Genomic DNA, 25,516 nt, shown 5'->3' with positions numbered 1-25,516 from the left:
AAATTTACGGTTAGGATGACTTTGAGTCTCAAAGCCAAACCAAAGCGCACTGTGAACACCTCTACGTTGAAGTGTCTGTCTTTCCGTGTATTGCATTTTATTGTTCATAAAGTACTAATATTATTGTATAATATTAATACTTTAATTTTTTTGGTAGTGGTCGGGGTTCGACCTCAGACCTTGCATATATTATGCATTGTCCATATCAACTGAGCTAAGCTCACGATGACATTAATACTTTAATTTAATTCGTTTCTTTATACTACCCACTTTATATTTATTTAATTATTATGCTAATTTCCCTTAAAAAAATTAATATGCTAATTATAATTTCTTTATATGTTTTATAAATAAAATATTCACATTTTATTGAACTTTTTTTTTCTTCTTCTAATTTTTTTTTCTTCTTCTAATCTTTATACAATTTTGTTATATATCTTCAAAAACAAGTAAAACCCATTTTGGTATGTTAAAAAAAAAAAAAATCTGAGCATATAACCTAATTAACATGAATACCACATATACGAATTACGTATTTTTCACTTATTCTTTTTTGGTGGTGGCCGAGGTTCGAATCCCGGACCTTTGTATATTTCATGCATTGTCCATACCAACTGAGCTAAGTTCACGAGGACAATATTTTTTTTTCTTCACTTATTCAATTTAAGAGAATGAATTTCATACTTAATAAAAAAATCATTTTAAATTCCCGTGATATTGCATATTATATGCATGAGCCAGGGTTCGAACCCCGGACACGCCACTTCTCCACAATTAATTGTGTGAGCTCAAGCCACTAGACTACTTGACAAAAAAAATCATTTTAATAATTACATATTCAAAATCAACTTTGATAAAATTGATGGAAAAAAAAAAAGTAAATTGATTTGAATCAATTTTTTATGAGAGGATGGAATAGAATTAGTTAGGGCTTTTCCTCTCTTAAACCCCCGAACCCTATGCGCTAGCTAGCTCGGTGTACACAAGCGAAATGCAAACTGTGCATCTCTTTTGATTTCCATGACGGTCACTGGCTTCAAATTCGTTCGCCAATCCACTCTTCATCTTCGTCCCACTCCCTTCCAATATCTTCGTAAGGTACCAATCCTCACTCATCTTCATCTACATTTCTCTATTTCCCTTCTTTCCTAATTTCATTATTCACTTCATTCAAGGCTGTGCAGAAATCTATCGTTGCGGTCAATGCATCCGAAACTTCCACAGACGAAAATAGTAGCGGTGGCTGTGGCGTCTCAATTCGTGAAGAAGGCAAGTGAAAGCACTCAACTTAACTCAATTGTCAGTAGTGAAGAAATCAAGGGTTTTTATTTTTCATTTTTTGAAATTTTGAATTGGGTTTTTTGTATTGTGTAATTATGGAATTGTTTTTGTTGTTTAATTGGTGAAGGAAATGAGAAATCCCCTGCATGGAAGAAGATAGGTACCAAAGAGCTTGGAATTCACAATTCGTCCATTGGACCCGCTGCCCGGAAGGTTCTAAATGGGCTCAAGAAAAGGGGTACATATTATTGTTCTTATCACTCTTCATGTTTCTTTCTTTCTATATTATATGGATGATTAAAGGAAGACCATTTACATGTTAATTTGTTCATCATAATGTAACATAGATTTATGATTTATGCTTATTTGACAAATACATTTTTGTAGCGCGCATCTGTTTCGGGTTATATTCTCGTCAATTATATATCCGTGCATCTAAGTACCTTCACAAAGCACCAAAATGAATTGATTGAAATCATTAATAATTATGCTGCAATTCAGTGTAACCATCCCCCCCGACAATTGTAGCAGCATGGGTCCTTGTCAATGTGAAAACAGTGGTGCCTTTTACTTTTATCTAGGCTAGTAGTTTCCAAAATTTAAACTTTTCAATTGCATTATCATCTGGTTTAAAAGAATAGATTTTAGAACAATAGCCTTGTAACTGGTCTTGTATGTTCATAGCTTAAGCACGCATAAGGTTCCAAGACTTCTAAGTTTATATAAGCAACAATAATAACTGATCTTCAGCTGCGCAGTAAATTTTAGATGCTTGCTTTGATTACAGTAATGATGTAAGATGGATTTGATTATAGAGAAATTCTTGCATGGTCTCGGACATAACACGTCATTCTTGGTCTCAACAAATAAAAACATGACACAACATCTCACTAAATTATAATAATACTTAAAAAAGAATTTAGAAACCTCGCTCTCTCTCTCCTTCATGCATCTGATCTCCACTGCCAGAAGTTTAAGCTCCGCCTCCAACAATTACGTTGTTTGTTTCTCTAAGAACAACTTTGTCGAAAAGATAAACCTCTCGGTGCTCATCACCGACCTAATTAACCTTCATCCAACTATTTGGAAAAGAATAAGAACAACTATGGTTCTGTGAAGCGATCATCAAACTTGTGGGGAGCAGTGAGGCGGTTTGTGTCAGAAAGTTAATCAAATTAAATTTTGAAATTAAATCATGCTATGGAATAGAAAGAATATCCATAACATTTTTGAGATACAATTGAATAGCTAATAGGTGGTGAAGAATAAATTCTCAAAATTATAGGAGTAAATTGGTATCATAAACAACAACTTAGACATGTTTGGGTTTCTCAAAATAATATTTTTCCTCCATTGTCTTCTGTTAAAATTGTTTCCGTTGATTTCATTCATGGTGGTGATATTGGGTCGTGGTTGGGTGAAAGAGATTGGCTTCCATCGTGGCTGTGTTGTGCATTGCCGAGTTTTAGCGTTTTTTATTTATTTAAATAGCACGTGTCGCATTTTTATTTGTTGGGACCAAGAATGACGTGTTATGTCCGAGACCATGCAAGAATTTCTCTTGATTATATTGTACTTCGTAATGATTAATTATGTTTCACTGCTTTTGCTTGGTTGCGTTATTGTGTATATCCTCCTTTTGAAATGTCAAGAAATTGTTTTCTTCTCGTTGTAGGATATGATGTATACCTTGTAGGAGGTTGTGTACGGGATCTTATTCTAAAGCAAACACCAAAGGACTTTGATATTATAACTTCAGCTGAGCTAAAAGAGGTTACTTTTATTATATTTTTTATTTTATTTTTTAAATTATTTACGAACTTACAGTCTATTGGACAACTCCATAGATTGAGCTGAGTTAATAAAACACAGTTACAACTTACAAGGGGATATAGTTGTGCTTACACTGTCATTTGGATTTGCATAAAAGGGTGATACCTTGTATGATTGCATGACAAACATTGACTCAATTTGCAGGTGATGAAAGTATTTTCCTGGTGTAAGATAGTTGGGAAACGTTTCCCCATATGCCATGTTCACATGGATGATACCATTGTTGAGGTTGGTAGATTTTGCTTAACTTCAAAGAATTTTAGATATGGTCTGAACTTTTTGTGTAAAAATGTTTGCTTGATTTTTTTTTTTTAAGTCCCGTTTTTCTTGTATTGCTGTTTATGGTGATTATTTTATCTCCCGTCCAATTAGGTGTCAAGTTTTAACACTGCTAGAGGCAAGAAGGGTGTGGAATCGTCTCATCACACGAAAGCACCTAATAGTTGTGAGAAGGACCTTCTTCGGTGGAAGAATTGTTTAAACCGGGACTTTACAATTAATGGGTAGTGTACCAGTTTGTGCGGTTGTCTTCTTTGTGGTCTCTCTGATTGATTTAAAATCCACACATTATTTTGTACTTATGCTGTTAACTAACTTCATGTTCTTGCAGGTTGATCCTTGACCCATATGAAAGAGTTGTATATGATTACATGGGAGGAATAGAAGATATTAGAAAAGCTAAAGTGTGCATGTATTTCTTAAAAACCGTTTTTCTTATATTTCTTTCCCAGCAGAATTGTGAGGGTTTTTCAACTGAATTTTCTGTATAAATAGGTACGAACTATAAATCCTGCAGATATTTCATTTCGGGAAGATTGTGGTGAGTTTCTATTGATCAACTACTTCATCCTGATTTCTTATATTTTATGTAGTGTAAACCATTTTGGAATCACCTACGCTTTGAATTAGCTTGGTTTGTTTGACTCCATTTTTCCTTTCTTCAGCTCGCATTCTACGTGCAATTAGAATTGCTGCTCGCTTAGGATTTAGTATATCTAAGGAGACGGCTCATTTTATCAAAAGTCTGTCTTCTTCAGTATTAAGACTTGATAAGGTATTTAAAGTGTCATTATTTGTTTGATTATATAAATGATACTATAATGCTAATGTCCTGGATGAATTATTTTTCTATTATCTTTTCAGGGAAGGCTCCTGATGGAAATAAATTATATGCTAGCTTATGGTTCTGGTGAAGCTTCTTTGCGGTTATTATGGAAATTTGGACTGCTAGATATACTTCTTCCCTTCCAGGTATATGTTAATTTTGCATTTAGTTTTTGACTCAATCATGGAATGAATGTTTATTGAGATGGAACATCACAGGCTGCTTATTTTGCTCACCATGGATTTCGAAGGAGGGACAAAAGGACCAATATGCTTTTGGTAAGTGGTAACCTCACTCTTTCACGGAGTTTACACCGGAAAGTTTTCTGGATAACCATACAAGAGATCATTCTTCCTAAGCTAACCCAGTAGCTTGTTTGTTATCCTGTAAATGAAGTTGTGCTTCCAAAATATGTGCTTGTTCAGGATTGAATACAATTCTGTACAACATTTCATATGATCCTTGCATATGACTTAAACTAGAATATGCAATATGACAAGCTCCTTTTGTTCCACTACTTAAGGACATGCGATATACATATGTACGCACTACATGCAGCATAGGCACGTACACACATTAGCAATACATTGATTAAGTTGCAACACAGTCATTCTTGTTTGATTTTTAAAGTTCTCTGCTACAAGCCACCAAATCCTTTTTGGTTGAGCAATTGTATTCCTACATTTTCATTAAAGCTTTCTTACTTGTCAAATATACACTCGGCAAAAAACATAGATCGTCCAAGTAGTGAGATGGGGTGTCGGGCTATGGCGAGGATCCTTTCAATTTTATGTGGTTTATCAAACTAATCTTGGCAAAATAATTTGTATTTCTTGGGTATTATTTCAAAATAAGTATCATATTTGCACCACATTGACAGTTTTTTATTTGACCTTTTGGAATTTCATTGCAGTCTCTCTTCTCCAATTTAGATAAGCTTTTGGCTCCAAACCGTCCATGTTATGGCAGCTTATGGTAAGACCTTTGCAACAAAATTGCCTTTATCTTCTGTGCCTCCTTTTATTTACATGATAAACATAATGTGTAATGCTTTGTGAAGAGGAAATTCTACGAGAATGAGAGTAATTTCATAATTTTCTCTAGAATTGCAATTAGGATTTCTTTGAAGATCACGTCAGTGTGGTATAAGATGGCCTATGTTTGAAGACGTGAATTTATAACCCTTTTTGTTTTGGATTAAGAAAATGACTTTTACATAAAAGTATTCTAGTGATTATTTTTTTTAGTGATAGGTGCACCAGAAGCTAATCTGTGTTTGTTACAAGAGTAATGCTAGGAAAACCACTCTTTAATATTATCTCTCATCTATCACACTCGTTATACTCAAATTATTTTTCAGAAGTTGTCTTGAATAGTTTTTCGTTATAATCAAATTTCAGGTTTTTATTTTTTTGGTTAAGATTTTAATTATTTTCAAAAGCTTATAAACAAACAAGTTGAAAATGCTTAAAAGTGATCATATTTTTTTTTATAGTGTTCTTTTTTCTTTCTAAAGTATAATTATCTGAAACAAATGGATTCTAAATTTACAAGTCCTTTCTCCCTTTGTTTCTGAGGAAATGTTTCATGAATTAACTTTTATTTCCTTATGCTTGTCATCAATGTAAACGTCTACTTCAATTATCTTCGTCTCTTTCTATGAAGCAATTGTAGTTATATAATGATCCTTTTGATATTAGTTTATTGCATATTTTTTAGATTTTTAATTTAACTAATTTGTCTAAATCCTTTGGCAATTATAGTATGATTGAAATTTTCCTTTCTCAGTTTTCGTCATTGGCAGGAATATATTTTAGACGTTGTTTTTCTTAAATCCTAACTGTTCTGAGTCTTTGTGGAACATGGTTACACGTCAGTACACACTAAAATGAACAATCTCATTACAAGTGGATCAACAAAGGAAAGTTCATAGCTAAATCTATGTTTTCAGGTTTGCAATCCTAGCATTGCATAAAGCATTGAGTGATCGACCAAGGGATCCCCTGGTGGTTGCTGCATTTAGCCTTGCAGTCCATAATGGTGGGAATTTGTTGGAAGCAGTGAACATAGCAGGGATGATCAACAAGCCAAATGATATGAGATTTCCTGAATTGTTAGATCCTTCTGGTATGAATGCAAAGGCATTGGAAGCTGGGGTTAGGGATCTTGCAGAGTCTATTAGAGGGACACTGCTGCAAATGACTGATGAACATTTTGTATCTCAGGCTATGGCCGACTATCCTCAAGCCCCTCATTCTGACTTAGTGAGCATTTTTTCTTTTTTTATGTATATACTTTGGGTCTTGCTAACAAGTGCCCTGAGGGCACTTTTTAAGGATACAAAAATGGAAATAATTGATAAATTTTAAGTAGAAAAAGTTACTTTATAAAGTTTCAATGCATTGAATGCACCATTTTCAAGATAAAATTTCTTCTTTAGAATTCTTAACAAGTGCCCTAACTAAGGGCACTTGTTTAAGGCACTTGTTAGCATTTTCCATATACTTTAGGATGTTATCCAGTACATGGTTTGCACGAGAATGCTATATACCTGAACTATTATTAATCATCCAATTAAATCGAGACTTCCATTTTCCTCTCCAATGGCACTCACATTGATGGGTAAAACATGTAGAGAGAGGGAGCGTGAAAATCACGATTGGTACAATTCACAATGAGAGAGCACTCTCACTCACATTCTTTGCCACATCTTTTTACGAAGTTTAATAACCTTGTTAATGTATGAATATTTCTTGATTTGTGCTCTAAATTTTTAATGTCAATTTGACAGGTGTTCATTCCATTAGAATTGTACGTAAAGACATTCAACGTTTTCGAATGTGTGAAAAGGAGTGCGGTTAAAAAATCTCTGTCAAAGCAAGGCATGAAAATTGATTATGAGTCCTTAGCTAATGGTGATATACAAGAAATCAGACACGTTTTTGCAAGAATTGTATTTGATACTGTGTTCCCACTTCACCAAGATCAGGATCAGGCATTAAAGAGCAGCTCGGTTTCACTGGGAGGCTAGTTTGAAGGTTTTATTAGAAAAATCATGTGTGAAAACACTTTGATGAAATAATCATTCTATCAAGGGGAATAGTCTGATCATAATCAGATATTGGTGGAAGGTCGAATTCCAACTCTGAGAGGTACTTACAGGAATTATCTTTCTTAATTTTTTGTCAACGCTTGGAAGGGTACTACTCTGCTCTGGCATCCAAGGCATTTAACTCACTCACATGCTACATAGCCAACGGATAGTGTAGGAAGATCGTATTATATCAAAAAGTGACCCCATCCCAAAAAGGCAAAAAACATTCGGTCTTCAGTTTTGGGTTGTAAGTTAAATCTTATTTTTATTTTAAAAGAAGAATAGATTTGTTGCAGAGCTGTTTTCCCCCAAAGATAGCTATTTCATGAATCTATCAACGTCTAATAATTTTGTATCTTCTGGGGATTTTTTTTTTTTCGTCAAGAATTCTGTAAATGATTGATATGGTGGCACTCTAATCTTTGAGAGATTAATTTGGCGGTCCATACTAATTACTCCGTCCAAAAGTGGCACCGGGGAAGTATTTTTCCATTTAGAAGAGAAAGCATAGATTAAGATTTTGTTTATCAAGCACAATAAGCTAGTTTATACTGTAGCTTATAAGCTCAGATAACTAAAAAAGATTTGTTTGGTAACCTCATTTTCTAACAAATTTATAGTTTATTTTTGAATAAATAGTTATGGGTTTTTCTAACCTGTGCAAGATTGTACAGGATAAGCAGTAATTAATGCACTCACGTTTTCCAAATTTTATTGACCAAATCTTGAAAATTGTTTTTTTCCTTCTCTCCTCAATTACTGCTTTTTCACGTTTTATTGTTCCTTTTTTTTGACGTTTTATTCTTGTCTTGTTCCTTGTTACTATTTTTTTTCCTTTTTTTTTCCTGATATGTTTTAGTAGTCTTGGAGTCCAGTTTTCTTTCTATTGTCAATTTGAACACCGTCATTTTTAATTTGGTTATATTGCTGTCAATTTGAACACCGTCTTTTTAAAATTGGTTATATTGTTGTCAATTTGAACATCGTCATTTTGAACACCGTCCTTTTGAATTTGGTTATATTGTTGTCAATTTAAGGAATGATTTTTTGCATTTAAGTATCTGATCTTTATGCAGCATAAGCTGGCTGTTCAGCAATGTTTACATTGGAATATTGGTGTTTTTGCATGGAGCATGTGTTCTGGGAGTGAGTTTTATGTGAAAGAAAATTATGTTTCACTATAAAAAAAAAAGGTGACAAAGTGGTTTCAAACAAAAGAAGAACAACCCGTGAGTACTGGTAAATAGAGGAGAGAAGGAAAAAACTATAGCAGTTAATATGATTTGGAGAAGAATCCTTAAAAAAAAATGATTTGGAGAAAAAAAATGTGAAAAAAGGAATAAGAATAAAAACGTGAATAGCAGTAACAAGTAACAGAGGAGAGAAGGAAAAAAAAAATCAATTTTTAAGATTTGATCATTAATAAGATTGAAAGAAACCTATAATAGGGGGTGCATTAATTACTGCTGCAATCTTGCACAGGTTAGAAAAGTCCAATAGTTATTTTGTCCCACTAAAATTGTCCGGGGCATGTACCCTCGTCACTAAAAAGATTGATGATGGACATTTCAGTCCTTCTGATAGTTTGCTCCGTTCTTGAATCCGACGTGGATAATGATTGCATATATGGCAACTCCAGTTGTGATCCACGTATTTGCCACATCTCAAAGGCTAAATTGCCTGAAATTGATGACAATTTTAAGGGGCCATTTTGATATTAATTATTTTCATGGACCACTTTGAAAAAGTCAATTTACCAAGCTTTCATTATCTCTCTATTTCTCCCTCGCTATTTATTATACTATTTATAAGGTTTGTTCATCATCCTTGATGATTTTTATGAACCATTTGTATAATTTATGTCCATTGTAGAATTTCGCTTTACGTTTTCTTTTCCATATATGTGGACTGTTGCGCAAGTGGCCAATTTAAAAAGTTGGTGAAATATTGATTCCACTTTTGGAATAATAACATACAACTCACGTCGGTGTATATTTTAGTCTTTGTAAGAACAAATTTAGATCAGTTGAATGAGACACGTCTCTATTGAAAGTTAGAAAAAACTACCAACTTAAGCAAAAATACTCGTGTCTATAGAAGTACCAGAGAACAATGGAATCGATCTCAAATCAAAGTAGTGCAAGTTGAGAGTGGTCCTACCAAAGTATCAAGTGCTAAGAGCATCCCCAATGGTAGTTCTCTAACAAGGACTCCTTAAATGGACCTCATGTGACACATCATTTATTTATAATTTTTTAATAAAAGTAACTATTAAGAACTCAATGACTCCAATGATAATACACTAATAAGGACTCCAATGAAAAGTACTTAAATGTGTCCCACTGTCTTTACATCATTAAAAAAAATAATTTACCTATTACTCTTTTTTACAAGTGGGACCAAATAGTCCACATTTTATTACTCATTTATGCAAGTGGGACCAAGTAGTACACATTTTATTACTTTTTTAAACGTGGGTCCCGTTAGTTACTCAGGAGAGAGAAGGTCCTTATATAGTTGCTCGTTCCTTAACGGGGACTCATTTTTTCTTCCTCCAATGAAGGGTCCTTAACGGGAAGTGGTCCTTGTTAAGTAAGGACCCCTATTGGAGATGCTCTAGCTCAAGTTGGCATTCAGGTTAGTATTTCTATCTAAACTTTAACTGGAGCGACTTCTTTATATGTCAATTGATTCTTATATCAAAAATTAAGTCGCTAACAAGATGAATTAGCACCAAGCAGTCATCATCAACTAATATTTATGGAACTGCATATTTGAACAAGATTATGATAATCATAAATACTTATCATCATAAATACTTATCATCATAAAGATTAGATTCAAACTGCTGCTGATTCCCTTGACACGGTATAAGATTCAAAATGTCAGCAAGCATTTTAAAATATTTAACTAAAATAAAATGGTCAGTTTGGTTTATTACTTGGTCACAAATTAAGTACAAGATTGGTTTATTCTTAAAGGTGATGTGTTGTTTCTGGCAGTTAAATTCTAGTTGATCAACTTTGGTTGCTTTTAGTAGGTCTAACACATACTTGTGACAGGTTGAAAACTGTCATGAGTTTGGTACATTTGAGTGGTGCAATGGACATGCAAGAAGTCTCTCTAATTTTTTATATATTGAAAGTAGGGTTAATTATGTTTCTAGTCCCTATAAAATAGCGACCTTGTAAGTTTAGTCCCTACTTAATTTTAATAGCATTTTTAGTCCCTAATTTTGTTTTTCTGCACTGAGTATTAGTCCCTACTCAATTCAAATTTGTTTAATTTATGCTTAAACTCTTAAATTTTTGAACAATTTTTTGCAGACATGTTTAGAACATTACTAAAAGTTCGCCCGCAAAAAATTATCGCAAAATTTGATTTCTACATCCAGATTTTATTACTTTTAATCTTTAACTTTTGTCGTTTTAAAAAATTCATATTTAATTCATTTCATGTCAGAAAATTATAAATTTTAGTAAACGAACCTTTCATAGTGTTCTAATCTTGTCTCAAAAAAATCGTTCAAAAATTTAAGAGTTTAAGGATAATTAATCAAACTTTGTTTTAGCAGGGACTAAAATTATAAGTAAATTTTTTTTTATAGGAACTAAAAATGCTATTAAAATTAAGTAGGGACTAAACTTACAAGGTCGCTATTTTATAGGGACTAGAAACATAATTAACCCTTGAAAGTATTATTACATTGAGGTTGTTGTTTTCATCGCTTGAAAGAAATCATTTGGTACAATACAATGGATGTCCACTCACGTCTCTTGTGTTTTAATCATGCTGGTGAATAGTAAAAAGTTCTTGCTTGATTAATAAGTGTTTACAACTTTTCCTCAAAGAAAAAAAAAACTTTTCCTCAAAGAAGTGCTAGGATCCAATGGCGTAGTTGGGAATAAAATTCAGGCGAACTATGAACAAAAAACTCCAACAAATAAAATATACTCCCTCCGGTAAAAAAATTTACTTTTTAGATTCATTGTGTAAGTGATGTATCTAGTCTATATTTATAACAAGATACATTAATTATTCTATGAACCAAAAAAGTCAATTGTTTCTTATAATAAGAACCGGAGGGAGTATATAATTTCCCTTTCTTTTGGTACAATATAATTTCACATTTATTAAGGATGGTAGTTAAATCCATTGTCTTGATTTCATATAAAATAGAAAATATACTAGTCTATTCCTAATAAGAGGAATGATAGGGGACATTATCTTTTCAACGGTTTTTTCTAACGTTTGTTTTTTTTTATTTGATGAAATTAATGTATGTTTTATCACTTTAAGTGAGATAATGTATGTTGTTCAGAAAAAAGTGAGATAATGTATGTCTCATTACTTTAAATTCATCTCCAAAATATGAGATCCACCTTAATTTAAGTCAATAAAAGAGTAAATGTTAGATAAAATATAAAAAAAAGGAGTGTTTTAGCACTATAAAATTATTGTCAAAGTATGTTTAGAATAGTAGCATTAAATGTGCATAAAATACTCAATTTTTGCTTATATTTAACTCCAACAAATATATGCATTTTTTTTGCTTGAAATTAAGTTTGTAGTACTATTTTCATGCAAACTATTTTTCCTACCAATTTTTATAGCTCTTTTTTTAAGAACTATGCTATATGTTTTTAATGGAATAAAATTTAGATTAAGTCAAATCTCATGCAGGGAAAACCACTAACTAAATTAAAAATTTAGTGATAGAATTTACGTATCAATTGTTAAATTTTGGACTAGAATTCAAGTTGCAGGTGAATATGTTTTTAATTCTTAACCCGTTAACTGAATATGAACCATTAATTTTAACTAGTAAAAGAACGATAAGACACAGTATCACTTTTTTTTTGGTTACAAAACTAAAAGGAAAGAAAAAGAAAAAAACAGAAAAGAGAAAAGTCTAAGCCCTAGGGAAATAAGTTCCCATTGCGTCGGTCCTAATCAATGGCAGGAGGTCACTTGGGGGAGTAACATGAGTGACAAATTCTTCATTAGAGGTGGCTCTAAGCTTAGCCAAGAAATCGGCACATTGATTCCCTTCTCTGAGACAGTGATGAATGGAGAAGTTTCTGGTGTGAAGCAGGTCTTTAATGTCTTGAACTAAAACAGCGTATGCATGATAAGTGAAAACATGCTCAGTGAGAAGCTTGATGGAGAGCATAGAGTTAGAATAACACACCATTTCCTCAATGTCTGTTTCGGCTGCTAGCAACAAACCTCGATGAATTGTAGTCAGCTATTATTATGCATTCAACTTATTAAGTACTTCCCAAAAAAAAAAAAACATATTGAGTACTACTCCTTTACTTGTATGTTTTTGATTGGTTTGGACAACGATTTTAATCAAGATCAAATAAAATTAGCACACAAACACCCCTAGGTGCAACTTAAACAATTCTGATCATACGCTTTTACCATATTTCACTACACATTTTCTTTCATAAAATTAAATATGGTATCATGAACCTATTAGTTTGAAGTTGATAATTTTCTTTGACCTCAGAAATTGCGAATATAAACAAACACCCTTGACTCTCTATTAAATAAAAAACTACCATTAAGAAGAAGAAAAAAAAAAAACTACCTTTGGCTCTGTTTAATGATTCATATTTTAAAATATCTTTCAATTAATTTTTATATTTCAATGAAAGTTTTTTATTTTACAAACTTTTAAAAAAAATAGTAACTTTTACATTTCAATGATAATATAAAAATTATGAATCATATTTTTTCTAAAAATAACAAATAAGTTAGAGGACCAAAAGTTCAATTAAGTCAAAATTTTATTATCATCGAACAAGTTCTATGAAAAGTACTTTTGAGAATGCACTAATATATTACTCCCTCCGGTCCTATTTACAAGAGAAAGTTGATTTTTTAGATACATTGAATAATGTATGTATCTAGTCAAGAACCTAAACCAAATACATAAATTATTTAATGTATCTAAAAAGTAAATTGTCTCTTGTGAATAGGACCAGAGGGAGTACTTTTTTGTGAGATGAATAAGATTACTTTTGTATTAATTTTTTTTCCTTTATTTGAGTCCGAACATATAGCCTATAACTTCTTATATCTTAACTCAAATTAGTTAAATTACTCGATTCCCAAATGAAGAAGGTTAATTGCATTTAACTCAATATTTTAAAAGTATAAGATTATTTATTTTTAGGTCAAGTTTACTAGTGTCACCGGGACATTAGTCAAGGAAAAAAAATTGCATTGAAAAAATATATTTACATTTTGAAAAGTTTGACCGTAAAGTTTCAAGATATTTTTACCATATATATTTCCTTTACTAGGGTGCTTGATACATTTGCTAGCGTTTTATTAGTTATTTTTATTTATAATAAGGAGAATGCTAACTAGTGCCGCAAGTGTGTTGGTTAATGTTGGATATTTGTATGTTGACTTCACTTTTACCTAAAGCAAATATTCAAGTGTAATGTTGAACATGATGTGCCAACATCATGGCATGGTTCAGTTGACCTGCACCTTGCCTTGTTTCTCGCACACATTTATTTATTTAAGGAATCTACGTCTTTATTCTTGTTGGTCAAGTTGCGTGCTTTTAGCACAAATTCAGATCGTTTGTGATTTCCTAAGAATGTGTTATCTACTTAGGAAAGTTTTGGAGGTGATCTGGATGTTCCTACAAATGTGCCTACATATTAGGAGTTTCCTTTTCTGGTTCTGTTGATTGTGAAACATGTCACCGTTTGTTCTGAAGCCCAACAAGTTGTTCTGACCCGTATTGCTTCAGTATATATAGAAGACTACAAGACCTAATTGTCATAGAAGCCGTCATTTTGAAGAATAGATTGTTTAGAGTTTTGAGTCTGTTATTTGTGAGCCTTTCGTGTATCATCTTGATGCATGTTTAGGACTGTGTTTGAGTTGTAATTTGTGCACTACTCTGAAGCTTTTAAGCAAAGAGTTAGGTAGATTGTAAACTACACCAAAGCTATTAAGCACGGTTGTTAGTTGTTTGTTTTGAAGGTAACTTCATTTGATTGAGTCTGTAAACTGAGAATCACAGGGGCTGTGATCATTTGTAAGGGAGTGAGGTGGGATCTCAGATCTAGGAGTTCCTAGGTTGAAGTCAGTACGGGTAGGTCCTAGGTCATTAGTGCAAACGAGGAGTTTGCTGAGAGCTATTGAATAAGAACTACACTAGTGGATTTCATTCCTGGCTTGGTAGCCCGCAAAGTAGGTGACGTTGCACCGAACTGGGTTAACAAATTCACTGTGCCTTTTATTTTTCTGTTCTTTATTTTCCTTGTTATTTTTGTTTACTGCTAGCACAATGTTCTAAACATTACACTCAACATCCATAATCTGTGCTTGGTGTTGGAACATTGCATAGAACATTTTGCTGCTAGTGTGCCGGAATTTCAGTTAAGCACCTAAAACAAGTAAGATTTTATGAAAAAGTTGTGTAATAATTACTTTTAAAATTTTTATTTGTAGATTCATTAATCGTTGCTTTGAGGGAACTAGTTAGCAAGACCCTTATAATAAAGATGTCATCGCTAGCTTAACTCAGTTGGTAGAGATAATACATAATATATGTAGGGGCCGGGGTTCAAACCCCGGACACCTCCCTTCTTTACATTTAATTTGACCCCACAAAAAGAAAGATACGAGGGCGTATGCAGAAGATTAATGTTGACATTGTTCTATATAGATGTTTGATAAAAGAATACTTATGATTCAACTTTAAGAGTTTGATATCATTGTAAAATGATATATCTTAAACTGGGGTAATAGTTATTTCGGTGTCTAAATGTGTGACGAGTAAACACTATAATTTTAAAGGACTAATACGACAATATTATTGAATCATTATAACGTAAGAGACCATTTTGACTAACATACCGCATAATTAGAAACTATTTCAAAATTTCGATACATCAGAAATTATTATAGCTACTCGTTACACATTAATGGATCAAAATAATTATTATTTTATTTTATTTTATTTTTAAAATAGAGGCAGATTTCAGATTCAAGCTTTGGTAAAAAATTCACTTTGAAGCCGCCAAAATAAATGACTCTCTTTTTTTAATGTTGGTGAAAATAAATGATTTGTTGTAATAATCTCTGAAAAAAAACGACATTACACGTTTTGGTATCTCTCCGAGTAGACATTAGTCTTCTCTCCCGCGAACACAATTATTACACACAAGAAGCGGCGTCGTTTTGTCCTACATACCAGCACACGATTCCAACGGAATAAAACTTTCCACCTCTTCTCCAAAAACTTTCCTTCGATTTTCTCGAGAAAATCTCGCTCCGAGAAAATCCACCATAATCTCCGCAAAATTCTCCACATAAATCCTCACAATCATGGACCGGAGAAGAACCGAGAGTCCAGTCTACACGCGGCAGTGGAGCGGCAATTCAAGCAGCACCGGCTCATCATCGCCGGTGATGTCGCCGGCGCATCCTCAATCACGGCTCGGTCCTACTTCCACCGGTCTCTCCACCATCAAACGCACTCAAAACGTCGCCGCTAAAGCCGCCGCACAGCGTCTCGCTCGTGTCATGGCGTCTCAAACCGTTGACGACGATGACGAGGATGACGATCTCGATTTCCGTTACAGTGCTCCGCCTCCTTCTGCTCTTTCTTCTTTCTCCAGTAACAGAAATTCTAGTGCTAATGCTAACTCCATCCCTCCGATTTCCGTTGCGAGACCGAATAGATCTCCTTCTCCTGCGGTAATTCTCGCCGTTTTGATTCAATTACGTGATTAATTGCATCAATTCGTTTTTTGACTTGTGGAGAAAAAAATAATGATCGGAATTCAACATGATTTTGAGCTTAGTGAACTTTTGTTGGTAATTTGATGCTAGGAATAGTGATTAAGTGAGATCTGATCTGATTTATGGATTTATTTTGTAGATTATGCATTTTATTTGAATTTTTGTTGCAAAATTCTGGTTGAGCTAATAAGATTTTGATGTTTTTATTAGTTAGGTCGGAACTTTGTAGAGCATACTCAATCAGTTCGTTCATCATCAGCTGGAAGACCGGCGGTTTCGGTTCGATCAGCAGCAGCAGCAGCACCAGTGGTGCCGCCTCCGAAATCCACCATACGAACGCCTATGGCGGTACCTCCGATTGATCCTCCAACAATCAGGAATAAAGAGAAGAGGTAGTGTGCATTTTTTAATCACTTCAATTGTTTTAGTTTTTCAGCTGCGGCATATATTAGCAAGTTTTTGTGTTTTGTAGAGCTTTCCGGTAGAGCTAATAATAGTATAAATAGAATTAGCTCAGTATTATAATACCCTTGGTAGAGTTTGTGTTTTTGTATTATAATACCGTATAGCTGATTTATGATAAATTTAGAAGAGCTAGACATGGACATGCAAAACACTTGTTAAACTACTTCAATGGTTTGTTGTTTGAAATTTCTATAAACAATATGGTTTTTGTAGGGTTTGACTGTATAATCTCTGAACAGTTGAAATATTTATCTTTATGGTTTGTTTCGGAGTTAGGGGAGAGAAGGAAAAGAGAGATAAATATCTCACCTTGTCTGAGAGAACATTATTGGAGGGGAGGACAGAGAATGCTTATGATTGATATTTTGTTTAGTTTCAGATACTATAAAAAGAGGAAAAGGATTTTAGAGAATTTTCCAAAACCCTCTAAAGTCCCTTCCCAATTTTTCTTTTTCTAGGTTCACCCATATTGGAGGGTTATAATTTTACGGAGAAAAGTAAACCCCTCATGCAAGGGGAGGGACTATCACCCATTTCTGGTCCCTTTCCTTTGTCCTTACCCCCCCAAAGGCCTGCCTTCCCTCCCCTCCTAACTCGCAAACTAAATCCAAAAGATTGGAAGCTGTTGTAATGGATAGTTATTTGAAGGTTCAAAACACTCTGTTCTCTAAATAAAGGTAATAAAGTGGGTTGACATGCAGTATAAACGTAGCCATCACTCCATCACTCTGTCGAAGTTAGTGTGTTTCTCTTATCATTTTCTTATTTATTTTGGACATATATAAGAGGAATTCTTTTTACCATCTTGCTCCTTATTTTCTGATCATATTTATTAGGAGGTCGAGTATTTGGGATCTAGTCTTTATTTAGTCAAAAATTACCTCTGCACGTGCATGCAATTGATTCATTTTTATGTCTGAATGATCTTAATCTGTATTTATTTATGGACATCGTATATCTATCTATATTGGCGTGTGTGTACTGCACTACAGTTGTTTGTGGCTAATAGGTATTTACTGTTGATTCAATCTTTGAATTTTAATCATTGGTTTATGATTTCAGGTTTCCACCAGACATCACTATCAGGCAACTTAACTCCAAAGACACGGGAGATCAGCGCGAAGCTTCTGCGCTCCGTGATGAAGTATAGTATTTACATGCATCAATTTGTCTCCAAAAAATCAATCTGATGATCCTTGTAGTTGGTTATGTTAATTCTCAAGCTTTAAGTTGATTTTGTTTTGCAATTCTTAAATGATGAGTTTTAAAGCTGATTCTTATTGATATTGCAGCTTGATATGCTACAAGAAGAGAACGATGCTTTATTAGAAAAGGTATGCTTTCTCACACCGAAATAAAATCAGTTCTTATTCATTTTATATGATGTTGAATGTAAACACGTGGTTATACTCAGCTAAGACTAGCAGAGGAAAAACGCCAAGAAGTGGAGACCAGATCCAGGGAACTCGAGAAACAGGTGAGATTATTTGCTACTTATTAACTTTGAAACTGCTAGGCATATGCCTGAGCATAAAAATAGGGTCTGGAAGGTGTACACAAGAAAGAATAAACAATAGGAGGTTAGTGGGTCAGTTACACTAACGGTTATGAAGTAGGAGATCACATAGCAGGAACTGTACAGATGGGGTCACATGCTGGAACAATCAGAAGTTAACTAAGTTTCACGGTTGTAAGGGGAAACCCTTGTAAACACTTTTTTGGTTGCTAACAAAAATCTCAATACCATAGTTTTGATGCCATATTTTGCACAATCACTATGCTTTTGTTCTCAGTGGTTTGTACACGTATGAAATAAGATCTACTTAACATATAAAAGTTGCTTTGTTTTTATAGCTTTCACTGTGCATGCTATGTTTGCTGATATGTGTATCCTTGCTCGTTTTGGTTTTGGCAGGTTGCTTCTCTTGGAGAAGGTGTATCCCTGGAAGCCAAACTGCTGAGCAGGTAACCTGGCTTTAAATTCCCTTATATGCTGGTCGGAGCTGAAACTATTTTGTTCATTTTTTTGTTCATGGCTTTTGTTTGGTATATTTGCAGGAAAGAAGCTGCTTTGCGTCAAAGAGAGGTATGCACTAAGAATGGGTATTAGACATGACAGAATTATGAAATTATTGATGATAGGAAATTTTAAGTGCTTGACACCCTTGCTTGATAAGCCACTATACTAGCTCTTCAAGTTTTAATTCAGTATTATTGAGAAGGATGCATGTATGCATATTTGTGTAAAGGGTCATGATTTGTCGGCGATTTTGCAGCTGGTTGTATAAACTTGTTTTTTTGTACCTAAAGCTCTGTTTCCAGTTGCAGCTATATTCTTTCTTAAATTGTGTGTTTTGAGCAACAAGTTCGTAAATGCTGGTTCACTCAAAGAATATCCTTGGAGTACTCAATATTTTTGTCACAGGCTGCTCTCATGGCTGCAAAACAAACACGGAATGAAAGGGATGAGGATCTCACAGCCCTTCGTGTCGAAATTCAGGTAGGTTTGAAGGAACTGTGAATTTCTTTTCATTTTTTAGTTGTACCACGTACCTGGTCTGATCAATATCCTCTGGTACAAGTTATAGCTTCTATTTTCTTTGTTCAGAACCTAAAAGATGACGCTGCAGCAGCAGAGGAACAACGGCAAGAAGCCGAAGCCGTAGCAAAGGCTCTTCAATCAATGACACAGAGAATGATTTTGACCCAAGAAGAAATGGTCAGTATTTTTCATTAAAATGAGAATTATCAAGTATTTACTTTTTACCATCGGTCTCAATTAATTTTTTTTATGTCTTTTAGGAGGAAGTGGTCCTGAAGAGATGTTGGCTTGCTCGCTACTGGGGTCTTTCTGTAAAACATGGTAACAAATTGCTTGTGCTCTCTACTTTCTGCAGAAAAAGAAAATCTCAGTCTTCAATTAATTATTTTTTCTTTGATCTGAAAAAACACAACTTACAAAGATATGAAAAAACACAAATTAATCATCTATTACTGCTAACATATGTGTGCTTATAATTTACGTGGCTTTTGTTACTTCCATGCTTTTAAGGCATATGTGCAGATATAGCACAGTCCAAGTATGAACATTGGTCTTCTTTAGCTCCTCTTCCTTTTGAACTTGTCATCTCTGCTGGACAAAAGGCTAAGGAGGAATCTTGGAACAAAAGTGAGCATGAGTTGGCTCTCTAAACTTTAGTTTGAATAACTTATCTCTTAAATTAGTTACAGTACATCTAATTAAACAGCTTGGACTAGGTACTGATGGTTCAGATAGAAGCCAAACTGTTCGTGATATAAATGATCTTGCCGGGGAAGGAAACATAGAGAGTATGCTTTCAGTTGAGATGGGTTTGAGGGAACTTGCTTCTTTGAAGGTTCTTAATGAATATTATTCAAGTTGATTATTTGTTTGTTTTGTTGTTTGTGTTTGTACAGAGGGATACCTCTGATTGTAAGGAGCTCGTATCTACCACACATAATTTCGGTTCCTATCAATATTTAAATAAAATTCTTATTTTTTAGGTTGAGGATGCCGTTGTGCTTGCATTAGCCCAACACAGACGCCCAAATTTGATTCGGCAGTCTGTTTTAGGTAAATGATTATTTCTCAAATCTTATTTTTCTACTTCTCTTCTGGTTAATCAATTTGATTACTCTCAGCTCTTTCATTTGATCTGTGACACCTATCTATATTCCACCTGCAGCGGGTACAATTCTTACCATATTAACTGGATTATTTCCTTTCCTTTTTTGTTTGATTGATGCGGTGGTTTAGTGTAACGATTTGTCATATGTGGTTGTGATAGAAATCGGTACCAGAATCTTTGAGTTTTTTTTTTTGAGTTTAGTAATTAGAGGGTTATATTTTGTACTGTTCTTATTCATGTGACTGAAAGGTCACGGGTTCAAGTCCTGGAAATAGCCTCTTGTGTAAAACACAGGGTAAGGCTGCGTACAATACACCAAAAATGGAGGGACCCCTTTTCGGACCTGCGTATGCAGGAGCCCTGAGCACCGGGCTTCCCTTGTTCTTATTTATGTGCTCATTTTTGAATTATTTTCTCAACATCTATTGTTATGTTAGTGTTCCAAAGCAGAATGGTTTTGTAGAAGATGATTTGAATTATAATTTTTTTTCGCTTGTTTTAATTTTATTTTCAGATTCCAAATCACCCGGTGATGCTAAATATTTGGAAGCATTTGGTAAGCGTTAAGTTGTCAGCTTTTGGTTTTTTGGTTTAATTTGATGTTACCTATTCTTTTAATTTCAGTATTGGATGAGATTTATGCTTTTATTGTGTTTAATTTGGTGTGCTTTAGTGGTGTTAAATTTGAAGATATAAAAACCCTTGTGAAATGTTACAAGTGTCTAGGTTGTCCACGACCATCTGCATTATAGAATGTATTTGTTTGCCTTTGTTAAATAGTTCCACATCTGATAAGAGATGGCCTGACAATGTGTTAATAAGTGGGGGCAATTCTCACATCACAAGCCGGTTTTGTGGGTTTGTGTAAGACCCAACCACGATTACTAAGATGGTATGAGAATCTCTTTCAAGATCCATTGGGCCATCCACGATTTATATCCACGCTCCAGATGTCGGCGTGAGGGTGTGTGTGTTAAATTGTCCCACTTCGGATAAGAGATGGTCTGACAATGTGTTTATAAGTGGGGGCAATCCTCATCTCACATGCCAGTTTTGCGGGGTTGTGTAAGACCCAACCACAATTTCTAAGAGCCTTTAACTAGTAAAATTTTGCTTGTATATTTTCAATAACTTCTCTATATTATTCTTCTTTTCAATTGGTGGGGAAATTAGGATTGACTTTGGACAATATACACTACCTATTATTTATGGAATTACTTCTTCTACGGGATAAGCTTTATGTACGAGGCTCTGGCTACCGGTGTGTTTTTGCTTGTATATTAGATAGACATGGCTGCATTTAGCCGTTAATTTATAAATGGAAATGTGTATGGAAGACCACCTGATGATGACTTGTTAATTTTCTTTTATCTGTTTACTCCAGAATTAAGTGAAGAGGAAGCCGAAGACGTTCTTTTCAAAGAGGTTGGTTGCTTCTTCTTTGAAGATTCTGAAACTTTGTACGATGCAATCTATGAAATTGTAATACCTGTCCTTAAAATGTTGTTACAGAATTTTCATTTCTACTAGCATTAGTGTTGTGGTTAAAGCTTGTGTAAATGTTCTCTTAAAATCAGCAATCAGTTATCTGACAAATATTTGCGTTCTTTTTTGAATATCCCTCTGCTTAAGTCAGATTTATTTCTTAGGAAATTGAGTGGATTGATTTTTTTCTCTCTCTCATGAACTACAATCCTTGATATGAAATATTGAGTGGACGCTCCTATAATCATGTTTTGGATGACCAATTTATAAGCTACAAATATTTGCAGGCGTGGTTAACTTATTTCTGGAGGAGAGCTTTATTTCATGGTGTGGAGGAAGATATTGCAGAAGACAGGCTTCGGTTTTGGATTGCCCGCAGTGGACAGTCACCAACTTCACATGATGCTGTTGATGGTAAGCTCATAATTCTTATTATCTTATTTCTGGTTCCGTAGAGAGTAATATGTTCTTTAGCTGCCAGTGAATGGTGTTTGAAACTACCGGGTGCAAGCGCATTATTGTAGACGTAGTTTTTGAGTTGTGTGCTGATTGACGAAATTTTTCCCATGGAAGCTTCCTCCTTTGATTGTGATGTCATTTTAGAAAGTTATTCTGGATAATAGGTCAGATGAAAATATTAGTCAAACAACCTCATTTTTAGGCTTGATTTGATCTAAACTTGAAGTACTTACTATATTAACCATCTTCGCGTTTGACAATGAGCAGTTATTTTTATAGAGACGGCTTCTATGTGGATACCAATCACCAGGAACCTTGAATTATTCTAATTACCCTTTGAATTGAAATGGTTTTTATTTAAAAATATTTAGAAGATTAGCGTAGCATGACTGTTTCCGCATTGCTCATTTGCACCATATGCATGACTATGAATTTTTGTGTGGCAAATGGCATTGATTTATTTAATATACGGGAGCTAAAAATACTTGATATACTGAGTGTCTAGATATTTGACCACCAATGGGAAACAACAAAGTACTATTGAATTTCATTTAGATCATTTCATGCCTTAGGTATTACTTTGTTTTTTTCCTTACTATTTTGGATTTTAGACTTCTTGACAATCATGGGAATTAGTGATATTACTGGCATGTAGTAAACAAAAACGAAATTTCCTGCATGTATGGGTTTCGAATGGTTGACGCTTTGTCAAATCCATGTTCAGTTGTATTCTATTTGTGCCCGAGTTGGTGTGGTCAAACCGGCCATGTGCTTCCTATTTTGTTTTGTTTTTTTTATCTGAATCTGCAACATTACTAATCAGCCGTAATTCAGAAACCGGTCAAGTAAAGATATCTGTGATGTCGGTAATGTTATTGTTGGGTTTGGGAGGCAAATATGGGAAATTCAAAGAGAGAATTGTGTTGTTATGTGCTCAAATGTTTAATTTGTATTGCTTTGATTGCTTTGATGTAAATGAATGTTTTGTATATGAACTCCTCTGTTCATTCTGCTTCCTTCTAGTTGAGCGGGATTTGTTGGAGTTGAGGAAGCTGGGTATAGAACAACAACTTTGGGAAGCTTCTCGCAAGGGAATCGATCAGCCTTCAGAGTCGGCACTTGCCAATCATAAGCCTGCTTCCGACTCAGACACTTCATCGTGATTGTCCGATCCTTGATTCTTTGGCCTGCTTGTATATTTTTGTTTAGTTTTCTATACAAGTTTTTTTTTTTTCCCTTTCTTTTCTGTACACCATGTTTTCAACATCATATTTGGGTCGAATACCAGAGGAAGTAAGAATTTTTAAGTTGGAAGGAAAGGAAGACAGTATTTGTGATAATAAATTACATGAAACTGAGATTCTTTTCCTCATTCTTTTAATCGAATTTTGTAACTTGAGGAGCTTGTTTGTTAATATTTACAGTTAGTTTGCTTAGTTGTTTGCTTTTTAGTGGAGTTGGTTAGTTAATTTTTTATGAGAAGATTTGAACGAACATGGGAGAAATCGTCTGATGCGGTTGTATAAGTTATTCAAGATCACACCACAATTGCGGATGTTGACCATCAGTTATTTCAGACGAGTTCAATGCGCAATTCACAACAACATGGGAAAAATCGTCTGTTGCGGTTGTACTCATTATTAAAGATCACACCTCAATTGCAGTATGATGCAGTTGCAGAGACCACATCATAAGCAATATTGCAGCTGCAATTGCGCATGTGGACGAGTTTAAAATCATGTTAGCAAATAAAATAAAATATTTAAGAAAATAAAAGAGAAAATATGCTTACAAAGTAAACATTATTTTCCCACCATGTTGTTTAACCATTTCTCACGTGACATCGGAGCTCCATTGAGAGCTGTCCTTATTTTATTATTTTTTATGTGAACCCTCTGGTTCTTAGATAGAGAGGCCCTAGTAATGCGAAATTCGGACAAGAAGTGAATAAAGTGAAGTTTCACGCAAAAATCAAATTTAAGTTCTCGAGAACAATTTGTTTTTTCATGAAGCTCGTTAATTATTTAAATCCAATTGTTTGTCCATTTTTTATGATATCATTATCAAATTATTCATATGAAAAAAGTTGATTGAGTTTAACTACTCTACAACTAATTTTATAATATTAAGGTAAAAAAGAAAATAGATAAATTATCGAGTTTTTTTTTTTTGAAGAAAGATAAATTATCGAGTTGATTTGAACCAATTGGATCGGTCACATGGACAATTAAAGAAAGAAACAATTGGACCGGTCACATGGACAATTAAAGAAAGATAAATTATCGAGTTGATTTGAACCAATTGGACCGGTCACATGGACAATTAAATATTTTTTTTTGTGGTGGTCGGGGTTTGAACCCCAAACCTTGCATATATTATGCATTGTCCATACCAACTGAACTAAACTCACGAGGACAAATATTTTTTATTTTTTAAAATTTTATGAATCATATCGGTTTGATTTGTTGAGATTCCTTTAATTCGATCTAAAATAAAATGCATAGTAAATCAGCATTTTTCTTTAATAAAAAGTTATAAAGATCAGAAAATTTAGTTTTTGAAATTTCTTAAATAATGATGATAATTTAGTTTCTTAAATTAAAAATCGTTAATTAATTTTCTAATTATCACTACAAATAATGAATAATTTTTTTTAATGCTTTTAATAGATGTTTTTCAGAGAAAATATTTTGGTGGATAAACTAAATTGATTAGTATTCTTTTCTTTTAGATATATAAAATCTATTAGTACTCTTTAATTTAAACGGCCAAATTCTCATTTAATTTATTTAATTAATTAGAGAGACTAAGAATGGCTAATCCTTACAATTGTAAAGACCCAATGCTTAGATTCTGCAGACAGTAAGATTAGATTATAACATAAGCCATGCAAGGCCATTCCTTGTAGGGGAAGATGCGTGGTACTCTGCAAATATTTTGATCTAAGTGTCGTTTTTGTTTATAATTTATGACTTAATTGACTTAAAAAATACATTTGAAAACTAAAATGATCAATAAGAAGACCAAAATAACATCGTCTCAAAGACCTAAATGATTCTTTATCCGTCGAGATATATTATATAAATGTGAGAATGAGATGGTGATGTACTCACGCGGGGGTCCTGTTGTTCAGGTTGGTGGAGCCAACAGTGGCTTGTGAATAGCAACCCAGATCATAAAAAGAAGGAAGGCCTGCGTTTTTTAATAGTAAAAGTGGATCAACTTTTTCTCCACTTGTGTAAATTTATAGTTTTTGTGAAAAAAGGACCCAAGTTTTGAGGGAAAAAGGATAAAATAAATCGAAAGATTACTCACCAAAAAGGCATGCCTTTGCCCTACTCGCAAGGATTAAAAAGCATAGTATAA

At 33.8% G+C, this 25,516-nt stretch overlaps 2 protein-coding genes across 3 annotated transcripts; both read left to right on the top strand.

The window, feature by feature from the left end:
* The first annotated feature begins 970 nt into the window (after window positions 1-970).
* On the top strand, window positions 971-7,747 carry LOC146941858 (uncharacterized). Of its 2 annotated transcripts, none has more exons than XM_085755703.1 (14): window positions 971-1,098; window positions 1,185-1,269; window positions 1,409-1,519; window positions 2,957-3,054; window positions 3,259-3,342; window positions 3,487-3,617; window positions 3,725-3,797; window positions 3,889-3,934; window positions 4,059-4,168; window positions 4,258-4,365; window positions 4,438-4,497; window positions 5,133-5,194; window positions 6,171-6,483; window positions 7,011-7,747. In XM_085755703.1, exons 1-14 carry the CDS (start codon window positions 1,021-1,023, stop codon window positions 7,248-7,250), a joined length of 1,599 nt encoding a protein of 532 aa, XP_085611829.1. In that variant the 5' UTR covers window positions 971-1,020; the 3' UTR covers window positions 7,251-7,747. The 2 variants fall into 2 exon arrangements, with proteins under 2 accessions (XP_085611829.1, XP_085611828.1); XM_085755702.1 differs by having other exon boundaries at window positions 1,176-1,269.
* Window positions 7,748-15,477: 7,730 nt separating this feature from the next.
* Window positions 15,478-23,586, top strand: LOC146941857 (coiled-coil domain-containing protein SCD2-like). The gene is made up of 17 exons (XM_085755701.1): window positions 15,478-16,046; window positions 16,302-16,483; window positions 17,619-17,700; window positions 17,849-17,890; window positions 17,971-18,033; window positions 18,472-18,521; window positions 18,615-18,642; window positions 18,982-19,056; window positions 19,165-19,275; window positions 19,359-19,419; window positions 19,609-19,725; window positions 19,815-19,933; window positions 20,082-20,151; window positions 20,721-20,762; window positions 21,591-21,631; window positions 21,979-22,105; window positions 23,174-23,586. The coding sequence occupies exons 1-17, from the start codon at window positions 15,675-15,677 to the stop codon at window positions 23,311-23,313; spliced, it is 1,722 nt and encodes a 573-aa protein (XP_085611827.1). The 5' UTR covers window positions 15,478-15,674; the 3' UTR covers window positions 23,314-23,586.
* The last annotated feature ends 1,930 nt before the right edge of the window (window positions 23,587-25,516 follow it).

The sequence above is a fragment of the Medicago sativa genome, chromosome 3 (genome assembly GCF_051527215.1).
Source record: "Medicago sativa cultivar Bolivia chromosome 3, Bolivia_mono, whole genome shotgun sequence".
Lineage (NCBI taxonomy): Eukaryota > Viridiplantae > Streptophyta > Magnoliopsida > Fabales > Fabaceae > Medicago > Medicago sativa.
Note: the sequence above shows the minus strand (reverse complement) of the source record. Positions and strands in the feature narration are given on the sequence as shown.